A 17,464-nucleotide genomic window follows, 5' to 3' on the forward strand; every position below is an offset into this window, starting at 1 on the left:
TTTAATTCAATATTGTGGCTTTACTTCAATATTGACTAATAGTGGCTTTACTTCAATATTGACTAATAGTGGCTTTACTTCAATATTGACTAATTGTGGCTTTACTTCAATATTGTGGCTTTAATTCAATATTGTGGCTTTAATTCAATATTGACTAATAGTGGCATTACTTCATTATTGACTAATAGTGGCTTTAATTCAATATTGACTAATAGTGGCATTACTTCAATATTGACTAATAGTGGCTTTACTTCAATATTTACCAATAGTGGCTTTACTTCAATATTTACCAATAGTGGCTTTACTTCAATATTGACTAATAGTGGCTTTACTTCAATATTGACTAATAGTGGCTTTAATTCAATATTGTGGCTTTAATTCAATATTGTGGCTTTAATTCAATATTGAACAATAGTGGCTTTACTTCAATATTGACTAATAGTGGCTTTAATTCAATATTGACTAATAGTGACTTTACTTCAATATTGACTAATAGTGGCTTTACTTTAATAGTGACTAATTGTGGCTTTAATTCAATATTGACTAATAGTGGCATTACTTCAATATTGACTAATTGTGGCTTTAATTCAATATTGACTAATAGTGGCTTTACTTCAATATTGACTAATAGTGGCTTTAATTCAATATTGACTAATAGTGACATTACTTCAATATTGACTAATAGTGGCTTTAATTCAATATTAACTAATAGTGGCTTTAATTCAATATTGACTAATTGTGGCTTTACTTCAATATTGACTAATTGTGGCTTTACTTCAATATTGACTAATAGTGGCTTTAATTCAATATTGACTAATAGTGGCTTTACTTCAATATTGACTAATAGTGGCTTTAATTCAATATTGACTAATAGTGGCTTTAATTCAATATTGACTAATAGTGGCTTTAATTCAATACATGTATTGACTAATAGTGGCTTTAATTCAATATTGACTAATAGTGGCTTTAATTCAATATTGACTAATTGTGGCTTTACTTCAATATTGACTAATAGTGGCATTACTTCAATATTCACTAATAGTGACTTTACTTCAATATTGACTAATAGTGACTTTAATTCAATATTGACTAATAGTGGCTTTCCTTCAATATTGACTAATTGTGGCTTTACTTCAATATATACACATGTAGTGGCTTTAATTCAATATTGACTAATAGTGGCTTTAATTCAATATTGACTCATAGTGGCTTTATTTCAATATTGACTAATAGTGGCTTTACTTCAATATTGACTAATTGTGGCTTTATGTGGCTTTAATTCAATATTGACTAATAGTGACTTTACTTCAATATTGACTAATAGTGGCTTTAATTCAATATTGACTAATAGTGGCTTTAATTAAATATTGACTAATAGTGGCATTACATCAATAATGACTAATAGTGACTTTATTTCAATATTAACTAATAGTGGCTTTACTTCAATATTGACTAATAGTGGCTTTACTTCAATATTGACTAATTGTGGCTTTACTTCAATATTTACCAATAGTGACTTTACTTCAATATTGTGGCTTTAATTCAATATTGTGGCTTTAATTCAATATTGACTAATTGTGGCATTACTTCAATATTGACTAATAGTGGCTTTACTTCAATGTTTACCAATAGTGACTTTACTTCAATATTGTGGCTTTAATTCAATATTGTGGCTTTAATTCAATATTGACTAATAGTGGCTTTACTTCAATATTGACTAAAGTGGCTTTACTTCAATATTGACTAATAGTGGCATTACTTCAATATTGACTAATAGTGGCTTTACTTCAATATTTACCAATAGTGGCTTTACTTCAATATTTACCAATAGTGGCTTTACTTCAATATTGACTAATAGTGGCTTTACTTCAATATTGACTAATAGTGGCTTTAATTCAATATTGTGGCTTTAATTCAATATTGTGGCTTTAATTCAATATTGAACAATAGTGGCTTTACTTCAATATTGACTAATAGTGGCTTTAATTCAATATTGACTAATAGTGACTTTACTTCAATATTGACTAATAGTGGCTTTACTTTAATAGTGACTAATTGTGGCTTTAATTCAATATTGACTAATAGTGGCATTACTTCAATATTGACTAATTGTGGCTTTAATTCAATATTGACTAATTGTGGCTTTAATTCAATATTGACTAATAGTGACATTACTTCAATATTGACTAATAGTGGCTTTAATTCAATATTAACTAATAGTGGCTTTAATTCAATATTGACTAATTGTGGCTTTACTTCAATATTGACTAATTGTGGCTTTACTTCAATATTGACTAATAGTGGCTTTAATTCAATATTGACTAATAGTGGCTTTACTTCAATATTGACTAATAGTGGCTTTAATTCAATATTGACTAATAGTGGCTTTAATTCAATACATGTATTGACTAATAGTGGCTTTAATTCAATATTGACTAATAGTGGCTTTAATTCAATATTGACTAATTGTGGCTTTACTTCAATATTGACTAATAGTGGCTCAACTTCAATATTGACTAATAGTGACTTTAATTCAATATTGACTAATAGTGACTTTACTTCAATATTGACTAATAGTGACTTTAATTCAATATTGACTAATAGTGGCTTTCCTTCAATATTGACTAATTGTGGCTTTACTTCAATATTGACTAATAGTGGCTTTAATTCAATATTGACTAATAGTGGCTTTACTTCAATATTGACTAATAGTGGCTTTAATTCAATATTGACTAATAGTGACATTACTTCAATATTGACTAATAGTGGCTTTAATTCAATATTAACTAATAGTGGCTTTAATTCAATATTGACTAATTGTGGCTTTACTTCAATATTGACTAATTGTGGCTTTACTTCAATATTGACTAATAGTGGCTTTAATTCAATATTGACTAATAGTGGCTTTACTTCAATATTGACTAATAGTGGCTTTAATTCAATATTGACTAATAGTGGCTTTAATTCAATACATGTATTGACTAATAGTGGCTTTAATTCAATATTGACTAATTGTGGCTTTACTTCAATATTGACTAATAGTGGCTCAACTTCAATATTGACTAATAGTGACTTTAATTCAATATTGACTAATAGTGACTTTACTTCAATATTGACTAATAGTGACTTTAATTCAATATTGACTAATAGTGGCTTTAATTCAATATTGACTAATAGTGGCTTTACTTCAATATTGACTAATAGTGGCTTTACTTCAATATTGACTAATAGTGGCTTTATTTCAATATTGACTAATAGTGGCTTTAATTCAATATTGACTAATAGTGGCTTTATTTCAATATTGACTTATTGTGGCTTTACTTCAATATTGACTAAATGTGGCTTTAATTCAATATTGACTAATAGTGGCTTTACTTCAATATTGACTAAATGTGGCTTTAATTCAATATTGACTAATAGTGGCTTTACTTCAATATTGACTAATAGTGGCCATAATTCAATATTGACTAATAGTGGCTTTACTTCAATATTGACTAATAGTGGCTTGACTTCAATATTGACTAATAGTGGCTTTACTTCAATATTGACTAATAGTGGCTTTACTTCAATATTGACTAATTGTGGCCATAATTCAATATTGACTAATAGTGGCTTTCCTTCAATATTGACTAATAGTGGCATTACTTCAATATTCACTAATAGTGGCTTTACTTCAATATTTACCAATAGTGGCTTTAATTCAATATTGACTAATAGTGGCTTTAATTCAATATTGACTAATAGTGGCTTTAATTCAATATTGACTCATAGTGGCTTTAATTCAATATTGACTAATAGTGACTTTACTTCAATATTGACTAATAGTGGCTTTACTTTAATAGTGACTAATTGTGGCTTTAATTCAGTATTGACTAATAGTGGCATTACTTCAATATTGACTAATAGTGGCTTTACTTTGATATTGACTAATAGTGGCTTTAATTCAATATTGACTAATAGTGACTTTACTTCAATATCGACTAATAGTGGCTTTACTTTAATAGTGACTAATTGTGGCTTTAATTCAGTATTGATTAATAGTGGCATTACTTCAATATTGACTAATTGTGGCTTTAATTCAATATTGACTAATAGTGGCTTTACTTCAATATTGACTAATAGTGGCTCAACTTCAATATTGACTAATAGTGACTTTACTTCAATATTGACTAATAGTGGCTTTACTTCAATATTGACTAATAGTGGCATTACTTCAATATTGACTAATAGTGGCATTACTTCAATATTGACTAATTTTGGCTTTAATTCAATATTGACTAATAGTGGCATTACTTCAATATTGACTAACAGTGGCATTACTTCAATATTGACTAATTTTGGCTTTAATTCAATTTTGACTAATAGTGGCTTTACTTCAATATTGACTAATAGTGGCATTACTTCAATATTGACTAATAGTGGCATTACTTCAATATTGACTAATAGTGGCATTACTTCAATATTGACTAATAGTGGCATTACTTCAATATTGACTAATTTTGGCTTTAATTCAATATTGACTAATAGTGGCATTACTTCAATATTGACTAATAGTGGCATTACTTCAATATTGACTAATAGTGGCTCAACTTCAATATTGACTAATAGTGACTTTACTTCAATATTGACTAATAGTGTCATTACTTCAATATTGACTAATTGTGTCTTTAATTCAATATTGACTAATAGTGGCTTTACTTCAATATTGACTAATAGTGGCATTACTTCAATATTGACTAATAGTGGCATTACTTCAATATTGACTAATTTTGGCTTTAATTCAATATTGACTAATAGTGGCATTACTTCAATATTGACTAACAGTGGCATTACTTCAATATTGACTAATTTTGGCTTTAATTCAATATTGACTAATAATGGCTTTACTTCAATATTGACTAATAGTGGCATTACTTCAATATTGACTAATAGTGGCATTTCTTCAATATTGACTAATTTTGGCTTTAATTCAATATTGACTAATAGTGGCATTACTTCAATATTGACTAATTTTGGCTTTAATTCAATATTGACTAATAGTTGTATTACTTCAATATTGACTAATAGTGGCATTACTTCAATATTGACTAATTTTGGCTTTAATTCAATATTGACTAATAGTGGCATTACTTCAATATTGACTAATAGTGACTTTAATTCAATATTGACTAATAGTGACATTACTTCAATATTGACTAATAGTGGCTTTAATTCAATATTAACTAATAGTGGCTTTAATTCAATATTGACTAATTGTGGCTTTACTTCAATATTGACTAATTGTGGCTTTACTTCAATATTGACTAATAGTGGCTTTAATTCAATATTGACTAATAGTGGCTTTACTTCAATATTGACTAATAGTGGCTTTAATTCAATATTGACTAATAGTGGCTTTAATTCAATACATGTATTGACTAATAGTGGCTTTAATTCAATATTAACTAATAGTGGCTTTAATTCAATATTGACTAATTGTGGCTTTACTTCAATATTGACTAATTGTGGCTTTACTTCAATATTGACTAATAGTGGCTTTAATTCAATATTGACTAATAGTGGCTTTACTTCAATATTGACTAATAGTGGCTTTAATTCAATATTGACTAATAGTGGCTTTAATTCAATACATGTATTGACTAATAGTGGCTTTAATTCAATATTGACTAATAGTGGCTTTAATTCAATATTGACTAATTGTGGCTTTACTTCAATATTGACTAATAGTGGCTCAACTTCAATATTGACTAATAGTGACTTTAATTCAATATTGACTAATAGTGACTTTACTTCAATATTGACTAATAGTGACTTTAATTCAATATTGACTAATAGTGGCTTTAATTCAATATTGACTAATAGTGGCTTTACTTCAATATTGACTAATAGTGGCTTTATTTCAATATTGACTAATAGTGGCTTTAATTCAATATTGACTAATAGTGGCTTTATTTCAATATTGACTTATTGTGGCTTTACTTCAATATTGACTAAATGTGGCTTTAATTCAATATTGACTAATAGTGGCTTTACTTCAATATTGACTAAATGTGGCTTTAATTCAATATTGACTAATAGTGGCTTTACTTCAATATTGACTAATAGTGGCCATAATTCAATATTGACTAATAGTGGCTTTACTTCAATATTGACTAATAGTGGCTTGACTTCAATATTGACTAATAGTGGCTTTACTTCAATATTGACTAATAGTGGCTTTACTTCAATATTGACTAATTGTGGCCATAATTCAATATTGACTAATAGTGGCTTTCCTTCAATATTGACTAATAGTGGCATTACTTCAATATTCACTAATAGTGGCTTTACTTCAATATTTACCAATAGTGGCTTTAATTCAATATTGACTAATAGTGGCTTTAATTCAATATTGACTAATAGTGGCTTTAATTCAATATTGACTCATAGTGGCTTTAATTTAATATTGACTAATAGTGACTTTACTTCAATATTGACTAATAGTGGCTTTACTTTAATAGTGACTAATTGTGGCTTTAATTCAGTATTGACTAATAGTGGCATTACTTCAATATTGACTAATAGTGGCTTTACTTTGATATTGACTAATAGTGGCTTTAATTCAATATTGACTAATAGTGACTTTACTTCAATATCGACTAATAGTGGCTTTACTTTAATAGTGACTAATTGTGGCTTTAATTCAGTATTGATTAATAGTGGCATTACTTCAATATTGACTAATTGTGGCTTTAATTCAATATTGACTAATAGTGGCTTTACTTCAATATTGACTAATAGTGGCTCAACTTCAATATTGACTAATAGTGACTTTACTTCAATATTGACTAATAGTGGCTTTACTTCAATATTGACTAATAGTGGCATTACTTCAATATTGACTAATAGTGGCATTACTTCAATATTGACTAATTTTGGCTTTAATTCAATATTGACTAATAGTGGCATTACTTCAATATTGACTAACAGTGGCATTACTTCAATATTGACTAATTTTGGCTTTAATTCAATTTTGACTAATAGTGGCTTTACTTCAATATTGACTAATAGTGGCATTACTTCAATATTGACTAATAGTGGCATTACTTCAATATTGACTAATAGTGGCATTACTTCAATATTGACTAATTTTGGCTTTAATTCAATATTGACTAATAGTGGCATTACTTCAATATTGACTAATAGTGGCATTACTTCAATATTGACTAATAGTGGCATTACTTCAATATTGACTAATAGTGGCATTACTTCAATATTGACTAATAGTGGCTCAACTTCAATATTGACTAATAGTGACTTTACTTCAATATTGACTAATAGTGTCATTACTTCAATATTGACTAATTGTGTCTTTAATTCAATATTGACTAATAGTGGCTTTACTTCAATATTGACTAATAGTGGCATTACTTCAATATTGACTAATAGTGGCATTACTTCAATATTGACTAATTTTGGCTTTAATTCAATATTGACTAATAGTGGCATTACTTCAATATTGACTAACAGTGGCATTACTTCAATATTGACTAATTTTGGCTTTAATTCAATATTGACTAATAATGGCTTTACTTCAATATTGACTAATAGTGGCATTACTTCAATATTGACTAATAGTGGCATTTCTTCAATATTGACTAATTTTGGCTTTAATTCAATATTGACTAATAGTTGTATTACTTCAATATTGACTAATAGTGGCATTACTTCAATATTGACTAATAGTGACTTTAATTCAATATTGACTAATAGTGACATTACTTCAATATTGACTAATAGTGGCTTTAATTCAATATTAACTAATAGTGGCTTTAATTCAATATTGACTAATTGTGGCTTTACTTCAATATTGACTAATTGTGGCTTTACTTCAATATTGACTAATAGTGGCTTTAATTCAATATTGACTAATAGTGGCTTTACTTCAATATTGACTAATAGTGGCTTTAATTCAATATTGACTAATAGTGGCTTTAATTCAATACATGTATTGACTAATAGTGGCTTTAATTCAATATTGACTAATAGTGGCTTTAATTCAATATTGACTAATTGTGGCTTTACTTCAATATTGACTAATAGTGGCTCAACTTCAATATTGACTAATAGTGACTTTAATTCAATATTGACTAATAGTGACTTTACTTCAATATTGACTAATAGTGACTTTAATTCAATATTGACTAATAGTGGCTTTAATTCAATATTGACTAATAGTGGCTTTACTTCAATATTGACTAATAGTGGCTTTATTTCAATATTGACTAATAGTGGCTTTAATTCAATATTGACTAATAGTGGCTTTATTTCAATATTGACTTATTGTGGCTTTACTTCAATATTGACTAAATGTGGCTTTAATTCAATATTGACTAATAGTGGCTTTACTTCAATATTGACTAAATGTGGCTTTAATTCAATATTGACTAATAGTGGCTTTACTTCAATATTGACTAATAGTGGCCATAATTCAATATTGACTAATAGTGGCTTTACTTCAATATTGACTAATAGTGGCTTGACTTCAATATTGACTAATAGTGGCTTTACTTCAATATTGACTAATAGTGGCTTTACTTCAATATTGACTAATTGTGGCCATAATTCAATATTGACTAATAGTGGCTTTCCTTCAATATTGACTAATAGTGGCATTACTTCAATATTCACTAATAGTGGCTTTACTTCAATATTTACCAATAGTGGCTTTAATTCAATATTGACTAATAGTGGCTTTAATTCAATATTGACTAATAGTGGCTTTAATTCAATATTGACTCATAGTGGCTTTAATTCAATATTGACTAATAGTGACTTTACTTCAATATTGACTAATAGTGGCTTTACTTTAATAGTGACTAATTGTGGCTTTAATTCAGTATTGACTAATAGTGGCATTACTTCAATATTGACTAATAGTGGCTTTACTTTGATATTGACTAATAGTGGCTTTAATTCAATATTGACTAATAGTGACTTTACTTCAATATCGACTAATAGTGGCTTTACTTTAATAGTGACTAATTGTGGCTTTAATTCAGTATTGATTAATAGTGGCATTACTTCAATATTGACTAATTGTGGCTTTAATTCAATATTGACTAATAGTGGCTTTACTTCAATATTGACTAATAGTGGCTCAGCTTCAATATTGACTAATAGTGACTTTACTTCAATATTGACTAATAGTGGCTTTACTTCAATATTGACTAATAGTGGCATTACTTCAATATTGACTAATAGTGGCATTACTTCAATATTGACTAATTTTGGCTTTAATTCAATATTGACTAATAGTGGCATTACTTCAATATTGACTAACAGTGGCATTACTTCAATATTGACTAATTTTGGCTTTAATTCAATTTTGACTAATAGTGGCTTTACTTCAATATTGACTAATAGTGGCATTACTTCAATATTGAGTAATAGTGGCATTACTTCAATATTGACTAATAGTGGCATTACTTCAATATTGACTAATTTTGGCTTTAATTCAATATTGACTAATAGTGGCATTACTTCAATATTGACTAATAGTGGCATTACTTCAATATTGACTAATAGTGGCTCAACTTCAATATTGACTAATAGTGACTTTACTTCAATATTGACTAATAGTGTCATTACTTCAATATTGACTAATTGTGTCTTTAATTCAATATTGACTAATAGTGGCTTTACTTCAATATTGACTAATAGTGGCATTACTTCAATATTGACTAATAGTGGCATTACTTCAATATTGACTAATTTTGGCTTTAATTCAATATTGACTAATAGTGGCATTACTTCAATATTGACTAACAGTGGCATTACTTCAATATTGACTAATTTTGGCTTTAATTCAATATTGACTAATAATGGCTTTACTTCAATATTGACTAATAGTGGCATTACTTCAATATTGACTAATTTTGGCTTTAATTCAATATTGACTAATAGTGGCATTACTTCAATATTGACTAATTTTGGCTTTAATTCAATATTGACTAATAGTTGTATTACTTCAATATTGACTAATAGTGGCATTACTTCAATATTGACTAATTTTGGCTTTAATTCAATATTGACTAATAGTGGCATTACTTCAATATTGACTAATAGTGACTTTAATTCAATATTGACTAATAGTGACATTACTTCAATATTGACTAATAGTGGCTTTAATTCAATATTAACTAATAGTGGCTTTAATTCAATATTGACTAATTGTGGCTTTACTTCAATATTGACTAATTGTGGCTTTACTTCAATATTGACTAATAGTGGCTTTAATTCAATATTGACTAATAGTGGCTTTACTTCAATATTGACTAATAGTGGCTTTAATTCAATATTGACTAATAGTGGCTTTAATTCAATACATGTATTGACTAATAGTGGCTTTAATTCAATATTGACTAATAGTGGCTTTAATTCAATATTGACTAATTGTGGCTTTACTTCAATATTGACTAATAGTGGCTCAACTTCAATATTGACTAATAGTGACTTTAATTCAATATTGACTAATAGTGACTTTACTTCAATATTGACTAATAGTGACTTTAATTCAATATTGACTAATAGTGGCTTTAATTCAATATTGACTAATAGTGGCTTTACTTCAATATTGACTAATAGTGGCTTTATTTCAATATTGACTAATAGTGGCTTTAATTCAATATTGACTAATAGTGGCTTTATTTCAATATTGACTTATTGTGGCTTTACTTCAATATTGACTAAATGTGGCTTTAATTCAATATTGACTAATAGTGGCTTTACTTCAATATTGACTAAATGTGGCTTTAATTCAATATTGACTAATAGTGGCTTTACTTCAATATTGACTAATAGTGGCCATAATTCAATATTGACTAATAGTGGCTTTACTTCAATATTGACTAATAGTGGCTTGACTTCAATATTGACTAATAGTGGCTTTGCTTCAATATTGACTAATAGTGGCTTTACTTCAATATTGACTAATTGTGGCCATAATTCAATATTGACTAATAGTGGCTTTCCTTCAATATTGACTAATAGTGGCATTACTTCAATATTCACTAATAGTGGCTTTACTTCAATATTTACCAATAGTGGCTTTAATTCAATATTGACTAATAGTGGCTTTAATTCAATATTGACTAATAGTGGCTTTAATTCAATATTGACTAATAGTGGCTTTAATTCAATATTGACTCATAGTGGCTTTAATTCAATATTGACTAATAGTGACTTTACTTCAATATTGACTAATAGTGGCTTTACTTTAATAGTGACTAATTGTGGCTTTAATTCAGTATTGACTAATAGTGGCATTACTTCAATATTGACTAATAGTGGCTTTACTTTGATATTGACTAATAGTGGCTTTAATTCAATATTGACTAATAGTGACTTTACTTCAATATCGACTAATAGTGGCTTTACTTTAATAGTGACTAATTGTGGCTTTAATTCAGTATTGATTAATAGTGGCATTACTTCAATATTGACTAATTGTGGCTTTAATTCAATATTGACTAATAGTGGCTTTACTTCAATATTGACTAATAGTGGCTCAACTTCAATATTGACTAATAGTGACTTTACTTCAATATTGACTAATAGTGGCTTTACTTCAATATTGACTAATAGTGGCATTACTTCAATATTGACTAATAGTGGCATTACTTCAATATTGACTAATTTTGGCTTTAATTCAATATTGACTAATAGTGGCATTACTTCAATATTGACTAACAATGGCATTACTTCAATATTGACTAATTTTGGCTTTAATTCAATTTTGACTAATAGTGGCTTTACTTCAATATTGACTAATAGTGGCATTACTTCAATATTGACTAATAGTGGCATTACTTCAATATTGACTAATAGTGGCATTACTTCAATATTGACTAATAGTGGCATTACTTCAATATTGACTAACAGTGGCATTACTTCAATATTGACTAATTGTGTCTTTAATTCAATATTGACTAATAGTGGCTTTACTTCAATATTGACTAATAGTGGCATTACTTCAATATTGACTAATAGTGGCATTACTTCAATATTGACTAATTTTGGCTTTAATTCAATATTGACTAATAGTGGCATTACTTCAATATTGACTAACAGTGGCATTACTTCAATATTGACTAATTTTGGCTTTAATTCAATATTGACTAATAATGGCTTTACTTCAATATTGACTAATAGTGGCATTACTTCAATATTGACTAATAGTGGCATTTCTTCAATATTGACTAATTTTGGCTTTAATTCAATATTGACTAATAGTGGCATTACTTCAATATTGACTAATTTTGGCTTTAATTCAATATTGACTAATAGTTGTATTACTTCAATATTGACTAATAGTGGCATTACTTCAATATTGACTAATAGTGGCATTACTTCAATATTGACTAATAGTGGCATTACTTCAATATTGACTAATTTTGGCTTTACTTCAATATTGACTAATAGTGGCATTACTTCAATATTGACTAATAGTGGCATTACTTCAATATTGACTAATTTTGGCTTTAATTCAATATTGACTAATAGTGGCATTACTTCAATATTGACTAATTTTGGCTTTAATTCAATATTGACTAATAGTGGCATTACTTCAATATTGACTAATAGTGGCATTACTTCAATATTGACTAATTTTGCCTTTAATTCAATATTGACTAATAGTGACTTTACTTCAATATTGACTCACAGTGGCTTTACTTCAATATTGACTAATTGTGGCTTTAATTCAATATTGACTAATTGTGGCTTTAATTCAATATTGACTAATTGTGACTTTACTTCAATATTGACTCATAGTGGTTTTACTTCAATATTGACTAATTGTGGCTTTAATTCAATATTGACTAATTGTGGCTTTAATTCAATGTTGACTAATTGTGGCTTTAATTCAATATTGACTAATAGTGCCATTACTTCAATATTGACTAATTGTGGCTTTAATTCAATATTGACTAATAGTGGCTTTACTTCAATATTGACTAATAGTGGCTTTAATTCAATATTGACTAATAGTGGCATTACTTCAATATTGACTAACAGTGGCTTTACTTCAATATTGACTAATAGTGGCTTTAATTCAATATTGACTAATAGTGGCATTACATCAATATTGACTAATAGTTACATTAATTCAATATTTACTAATAGTGGCTTTACTTCAATATTTACCAATAGTGGCTTTACTTCAATATTGACTAATAGTGGCTTTAATTCAATATTGACTAATAGTGGCTTTAATTCAATATTGACTAATAGTGACTTTACTTCAATATTGACTAATAGTGACTTTACTTCAATATTGACTCATAGTGGCTTTACTTCAATATTGACTCATAGTGGCTTTACTTCAATATTGACTAATAGTGGCATTACTTCAATATTGACTAATAGTGGCATTACTTCAATATTGACTAATTGTGGCTTTAATTCAATATTGACTAATTGTGGCTTTACTTCAATATTGTCTAATAGTGGCTTTAATTCAATATTGACTAATTGTGGCTTTACTTCAATATTGACTAATAGTGACTTTACTTCAATATTGACTAATTGTGGCTTTACTTCAATATTGACTAATTGTGGCTTTACTTCAATATTGACTAATAGTGACTTTACTTCAATATTGACTAATAGTGGCTTTAATTCAATATTGACTAATTGTGGCTTTACTTCAATATTGACTAATTGTGGCTTTACTTCAATATTGACTAATTGTGGCTTTACTTCAATATTGACTAATAGTGACTTTACTTCAATATTGACTAATAGTGGCTTTAATTCAATATTGACTAATAGTGGCTTTAATTCAATATTGACTAATAGTGGCATTACATCAATATTGACTAATAGTTACATTAATTCAATATTTACTAATAGTGGCTTTACTTCAATATTGACTAATAGTGGCTTTACTTCAATATTTACCAATAGTGGCTTTAATTCAATATTGTGGCTTTAATTCAATATTGACTAATAGTGGCTTTAATTCAATATTGACTAATAGTGACTTTACTTCAATATTGACTCATAGTGGCTTTACTTCAATATTGACTCATAGTGGCTTTACTTCAATATTGACTAATAGTGGCATTACTTCAATATTGACTAATTGTGGCTTTACTTCAATATTGTCTAATAGTGGCTTTAATTCAATATTGACTAATAGTGACTTTACTTCAATATTGACTAATTGTGGCTTTACTTCAATATTGACTAATAGTGACTTTACTTCAATATTGACTAATAGTGGCTTTAATTCAATATTGACTAATTGTGGCTTTACTTCAATATTGACTAATTGTGGCTTTACTTCAATATTGACTAATTGTGGCTTTACTTCAATATTGACTAATAGTGACTTTACTTCAATATTGACTAATTGTGGCTTTAATTCAATATTGACTAATAGTGGCTTTAATTCAATATTGACTAATAGTGGCATTACATCAATATTGACTAATAGTTACATTAATTCAATATTTACTAATAGTGGCTTTACTTCAATATTGACTAATAGTGGCTTTACTTCAATATTTACCAATAGTGGCTTTAATTCAATATTGTGGCTTTAATTCAATATTGACTAATAGTGGCTTTAATTCAATATTGACTAATAGTGACTTTACTTCAATATTGACTAATTGTGGCTTTACTTCAATATTGACTAATTGTGGCTTTACTTCAATATTGACTAATTGTGGCTTTAATTCAATATTGACTAATAGTGACTTTAATTCAATATTGACTAATAGTGGCTTTACTTCAATATTGACTAATAGTGGCTTTACTTCAATATTGACTAATAGTGGCATTACATCAATATTGACTAATAGTTACATTAATTCAATATTTACTAATAGTGGCTTTACTTCAATATTGACTAATAGTGGCTTTACTTCAATATTTACCAATAGTGGCTTTAATTCAATATTGTGGCTTTAATTCAATATTGACTAATAGTGGCTTTAATTCAATATTGACTAATAGTGACTTTACTTCAATATTGACTAATAGTGACTTACTTCAATATTGACTCATAGTGGCTTTACTTCAATATTGACTCATAGTGGCTTTACTTCAATATTGACTAATAGTGGCTTTACTTCAATATTGACTAATAGTGGCATTACTTCAATATTGACTAATTGTGGCTTTAATTCAATATTGACTAATTGTGGCTTTACTTCAATATTGTCTAATAGTGGCTTTAATTCAATATTGACTAATTGTGGCTTTACTTCAATATTGACTAATAGTGACTTTACTTCAATATTGACTAATTGTGGCTTTACTTCAATATTGACTAATTGTGGCTTTACTTCAATATTGACTAATTGTGGCTTTACTTCAATATTGACTAATAGTGACTTTACTTCAATATTGACTAATAGTGGCTTTAATTCAATATTGACTAATTGTGGCTTTACTTCAATATTGACTAATTGTGGCTTTACTTCAATATTGACTAATTGTGGCTTTACTTCAATATTGACTAATAGTGACTTTACTTCAATATTGACTAATAGTGGCTTTAATTCAATATTGACTAATTGTGGCTTTAATTCAATATTGACTAATTGTGGCTTTAATTCAATATTGACTAATTGTGGCTTTAATTCAATATTGACTAATTGTGGCTTTACTTCAATATTGACTAATAGTGACTTTACTTCAATATTGACTAATGGTGGCTTTAATTCAATATTGACTAATTGTGGCTTTACTTCAATATTGACTAATTGTGGCGTTACTTCAATATTGACTAATTGTGGCTTTACTTCAATATTGCCTTTATAGTGGTTTGTCAATACTGCCCCTTTAAGGCATATTATTCAGGCACAGTAATATCAATCTTATAAAACATTGTAATTTGAATTTAATAATATCACTGATAAATATCACTGTTCTAAGAAGACAATTATTGTTACTGTGTTCTTGATTTATTACTTTCCCTGAAAATATGGCTTTACTGTATTTACAGTTTATTAATAAATGTTGCTGTATGTACAGTAAATACTTTTTAAACAATAAACCATACTATACTTTTAAGAAATGTTAACATTGTACAATGCGAGAATGATTTTATTGCTTGGCGGTGATATAGTAACAAATCCATGTCCTCTTGATTCACAAAGAATGTAATTAACATGTCAAGTCAAGTTATTGAAGGTACTGAACATCAGGGTCACTCAGATTTATGAATGTGTATGTGTTTTTTGTGATTCGATTCAAAATGGCGGACTGGTGGTTATTTTGGTTTTTATAATTGTCCTGCTTATTTAACAGAGATTTAGTACAAAGGCAAGATATCGCTTTGTTTCATTAATTTTCCCAAAAATCAACATTTGGACATGTCATTCACAGTTTCTGGGGCATGCAATGACCAATTTCATTCAAACTTACCGGTAGTCTTTATACCTGTTTCATGCACATTTGTAGTAAAAAAATTTAAACATAATCTGACTATGCTTTTCATTGTTTGACAAAGTCACTAAAAACATGACGGGTACTATGTCATTGACAATGACTTATTTTTTTTGAGGGCGTAAAAGTATAATTATGCAATTAATTTAATTTGTTGACAGATGTGTAATCATCATGAATTTTGATGGCTCAAATAGTCGGAAGCAATTTGTGGAACATCTTTATGAAGCTGCTGGTAGGGGAGATGTTGACAGAATCAAGAGTTTTATCAAAACCTCAGATGTTTTGAATGACTGTAATGACCGAGGATGGAATGCTTTGATGTTTGCTTCAAGGAATGGTAAATCAGAAGCTGTTAAGTCTCTACTGGATCTTGGGTAAGTTTCCAGTGAGTAATGGAATATGTACTGGTATATAAAGTAGTTGTCCGAGTATAAACCCCTGTTCGAGTATAAGCCCCCCTCCAAATTGACAGCATTCTACAACAAGTCATTTATCCGATTACCCCCCCCCCCTCCAGTTTGGCAAAATTTGGTATGTGAATAACGATAGTTGATTTGTGTTTGCACAATGTACCTCCACTTTGAAATGCATTCCGTGTAGTATCGAATTCTGCCCTAAATTTGCCCTTGATCATTAAACAGCAGTTTGGGTTTTTAAACAAATAAAATGGGACCAAAAAATCGCCCAGAGCAATTTTTCGGCAGCTTTGAATGTTGTTTTTAAATATTTTCGCGTCATTTTTTAGACATTTCAATCTTTCTTGACGCCTAAAATAGTCTATTTAAGTTGTATTCAAGAGTGCCCTTACAAAAATATCCTGTAGGTTTCCTATAAGACTAAGTCTCATAGGAATCCTATAGGAATTCTATAATATTCCTTTAGGACCAATTCTACAGAAATCCTATAAAACTTTAAAGTATTCCTATAGGAATTCTAAAAGATCCTTCAGTATTTTGGCCCCTTTCTTATAGGATTACTAAAGAAATACTACTGAATTTTTTAAGTAATCCTAAACGAAAGT

General features: G+C 28.2%; 1 protein-coding gene across 1 annotated transcript in view; it reads left to right on the forward strand.

Moving 5' to 3' along the window:
- LOC144361886 (NAD-capped RNA hydrolase NUDT12-like) overlaps positions 1-17,464 on the forward strand; it is a 71,818-nt gene that overhangs the window by 24,083 nt on the left and 30,271 nt on the right. Inside the window, exon 2 of the mRNA XM_085506849.1 lies at positions 16,602-16,817. Within this exon, the coding sequence (XP_085362975.1) occupies positions 16,602-16,817 (216 nt within the window). The remainder of the gene's footprint in view (positions 1-16,601; positions 16,818-17,464) is intronic.

The sequence above is a fragment of the Saccoglossus kowalevskii genome, chromosome 13 (genome assembly GCF_978046115.1).
Source record: "Saccoglossus kowalevskii chromosome 13, keSacKowa6.1, whole genome shotgun sequence".
Classification (NCBI taxonomy): Eukaryota; Metazoa; Hemichordata; class Enteropneusta; family Harrimaniidae; genus Saccoglossus; species Saccoglossus kowalevskii.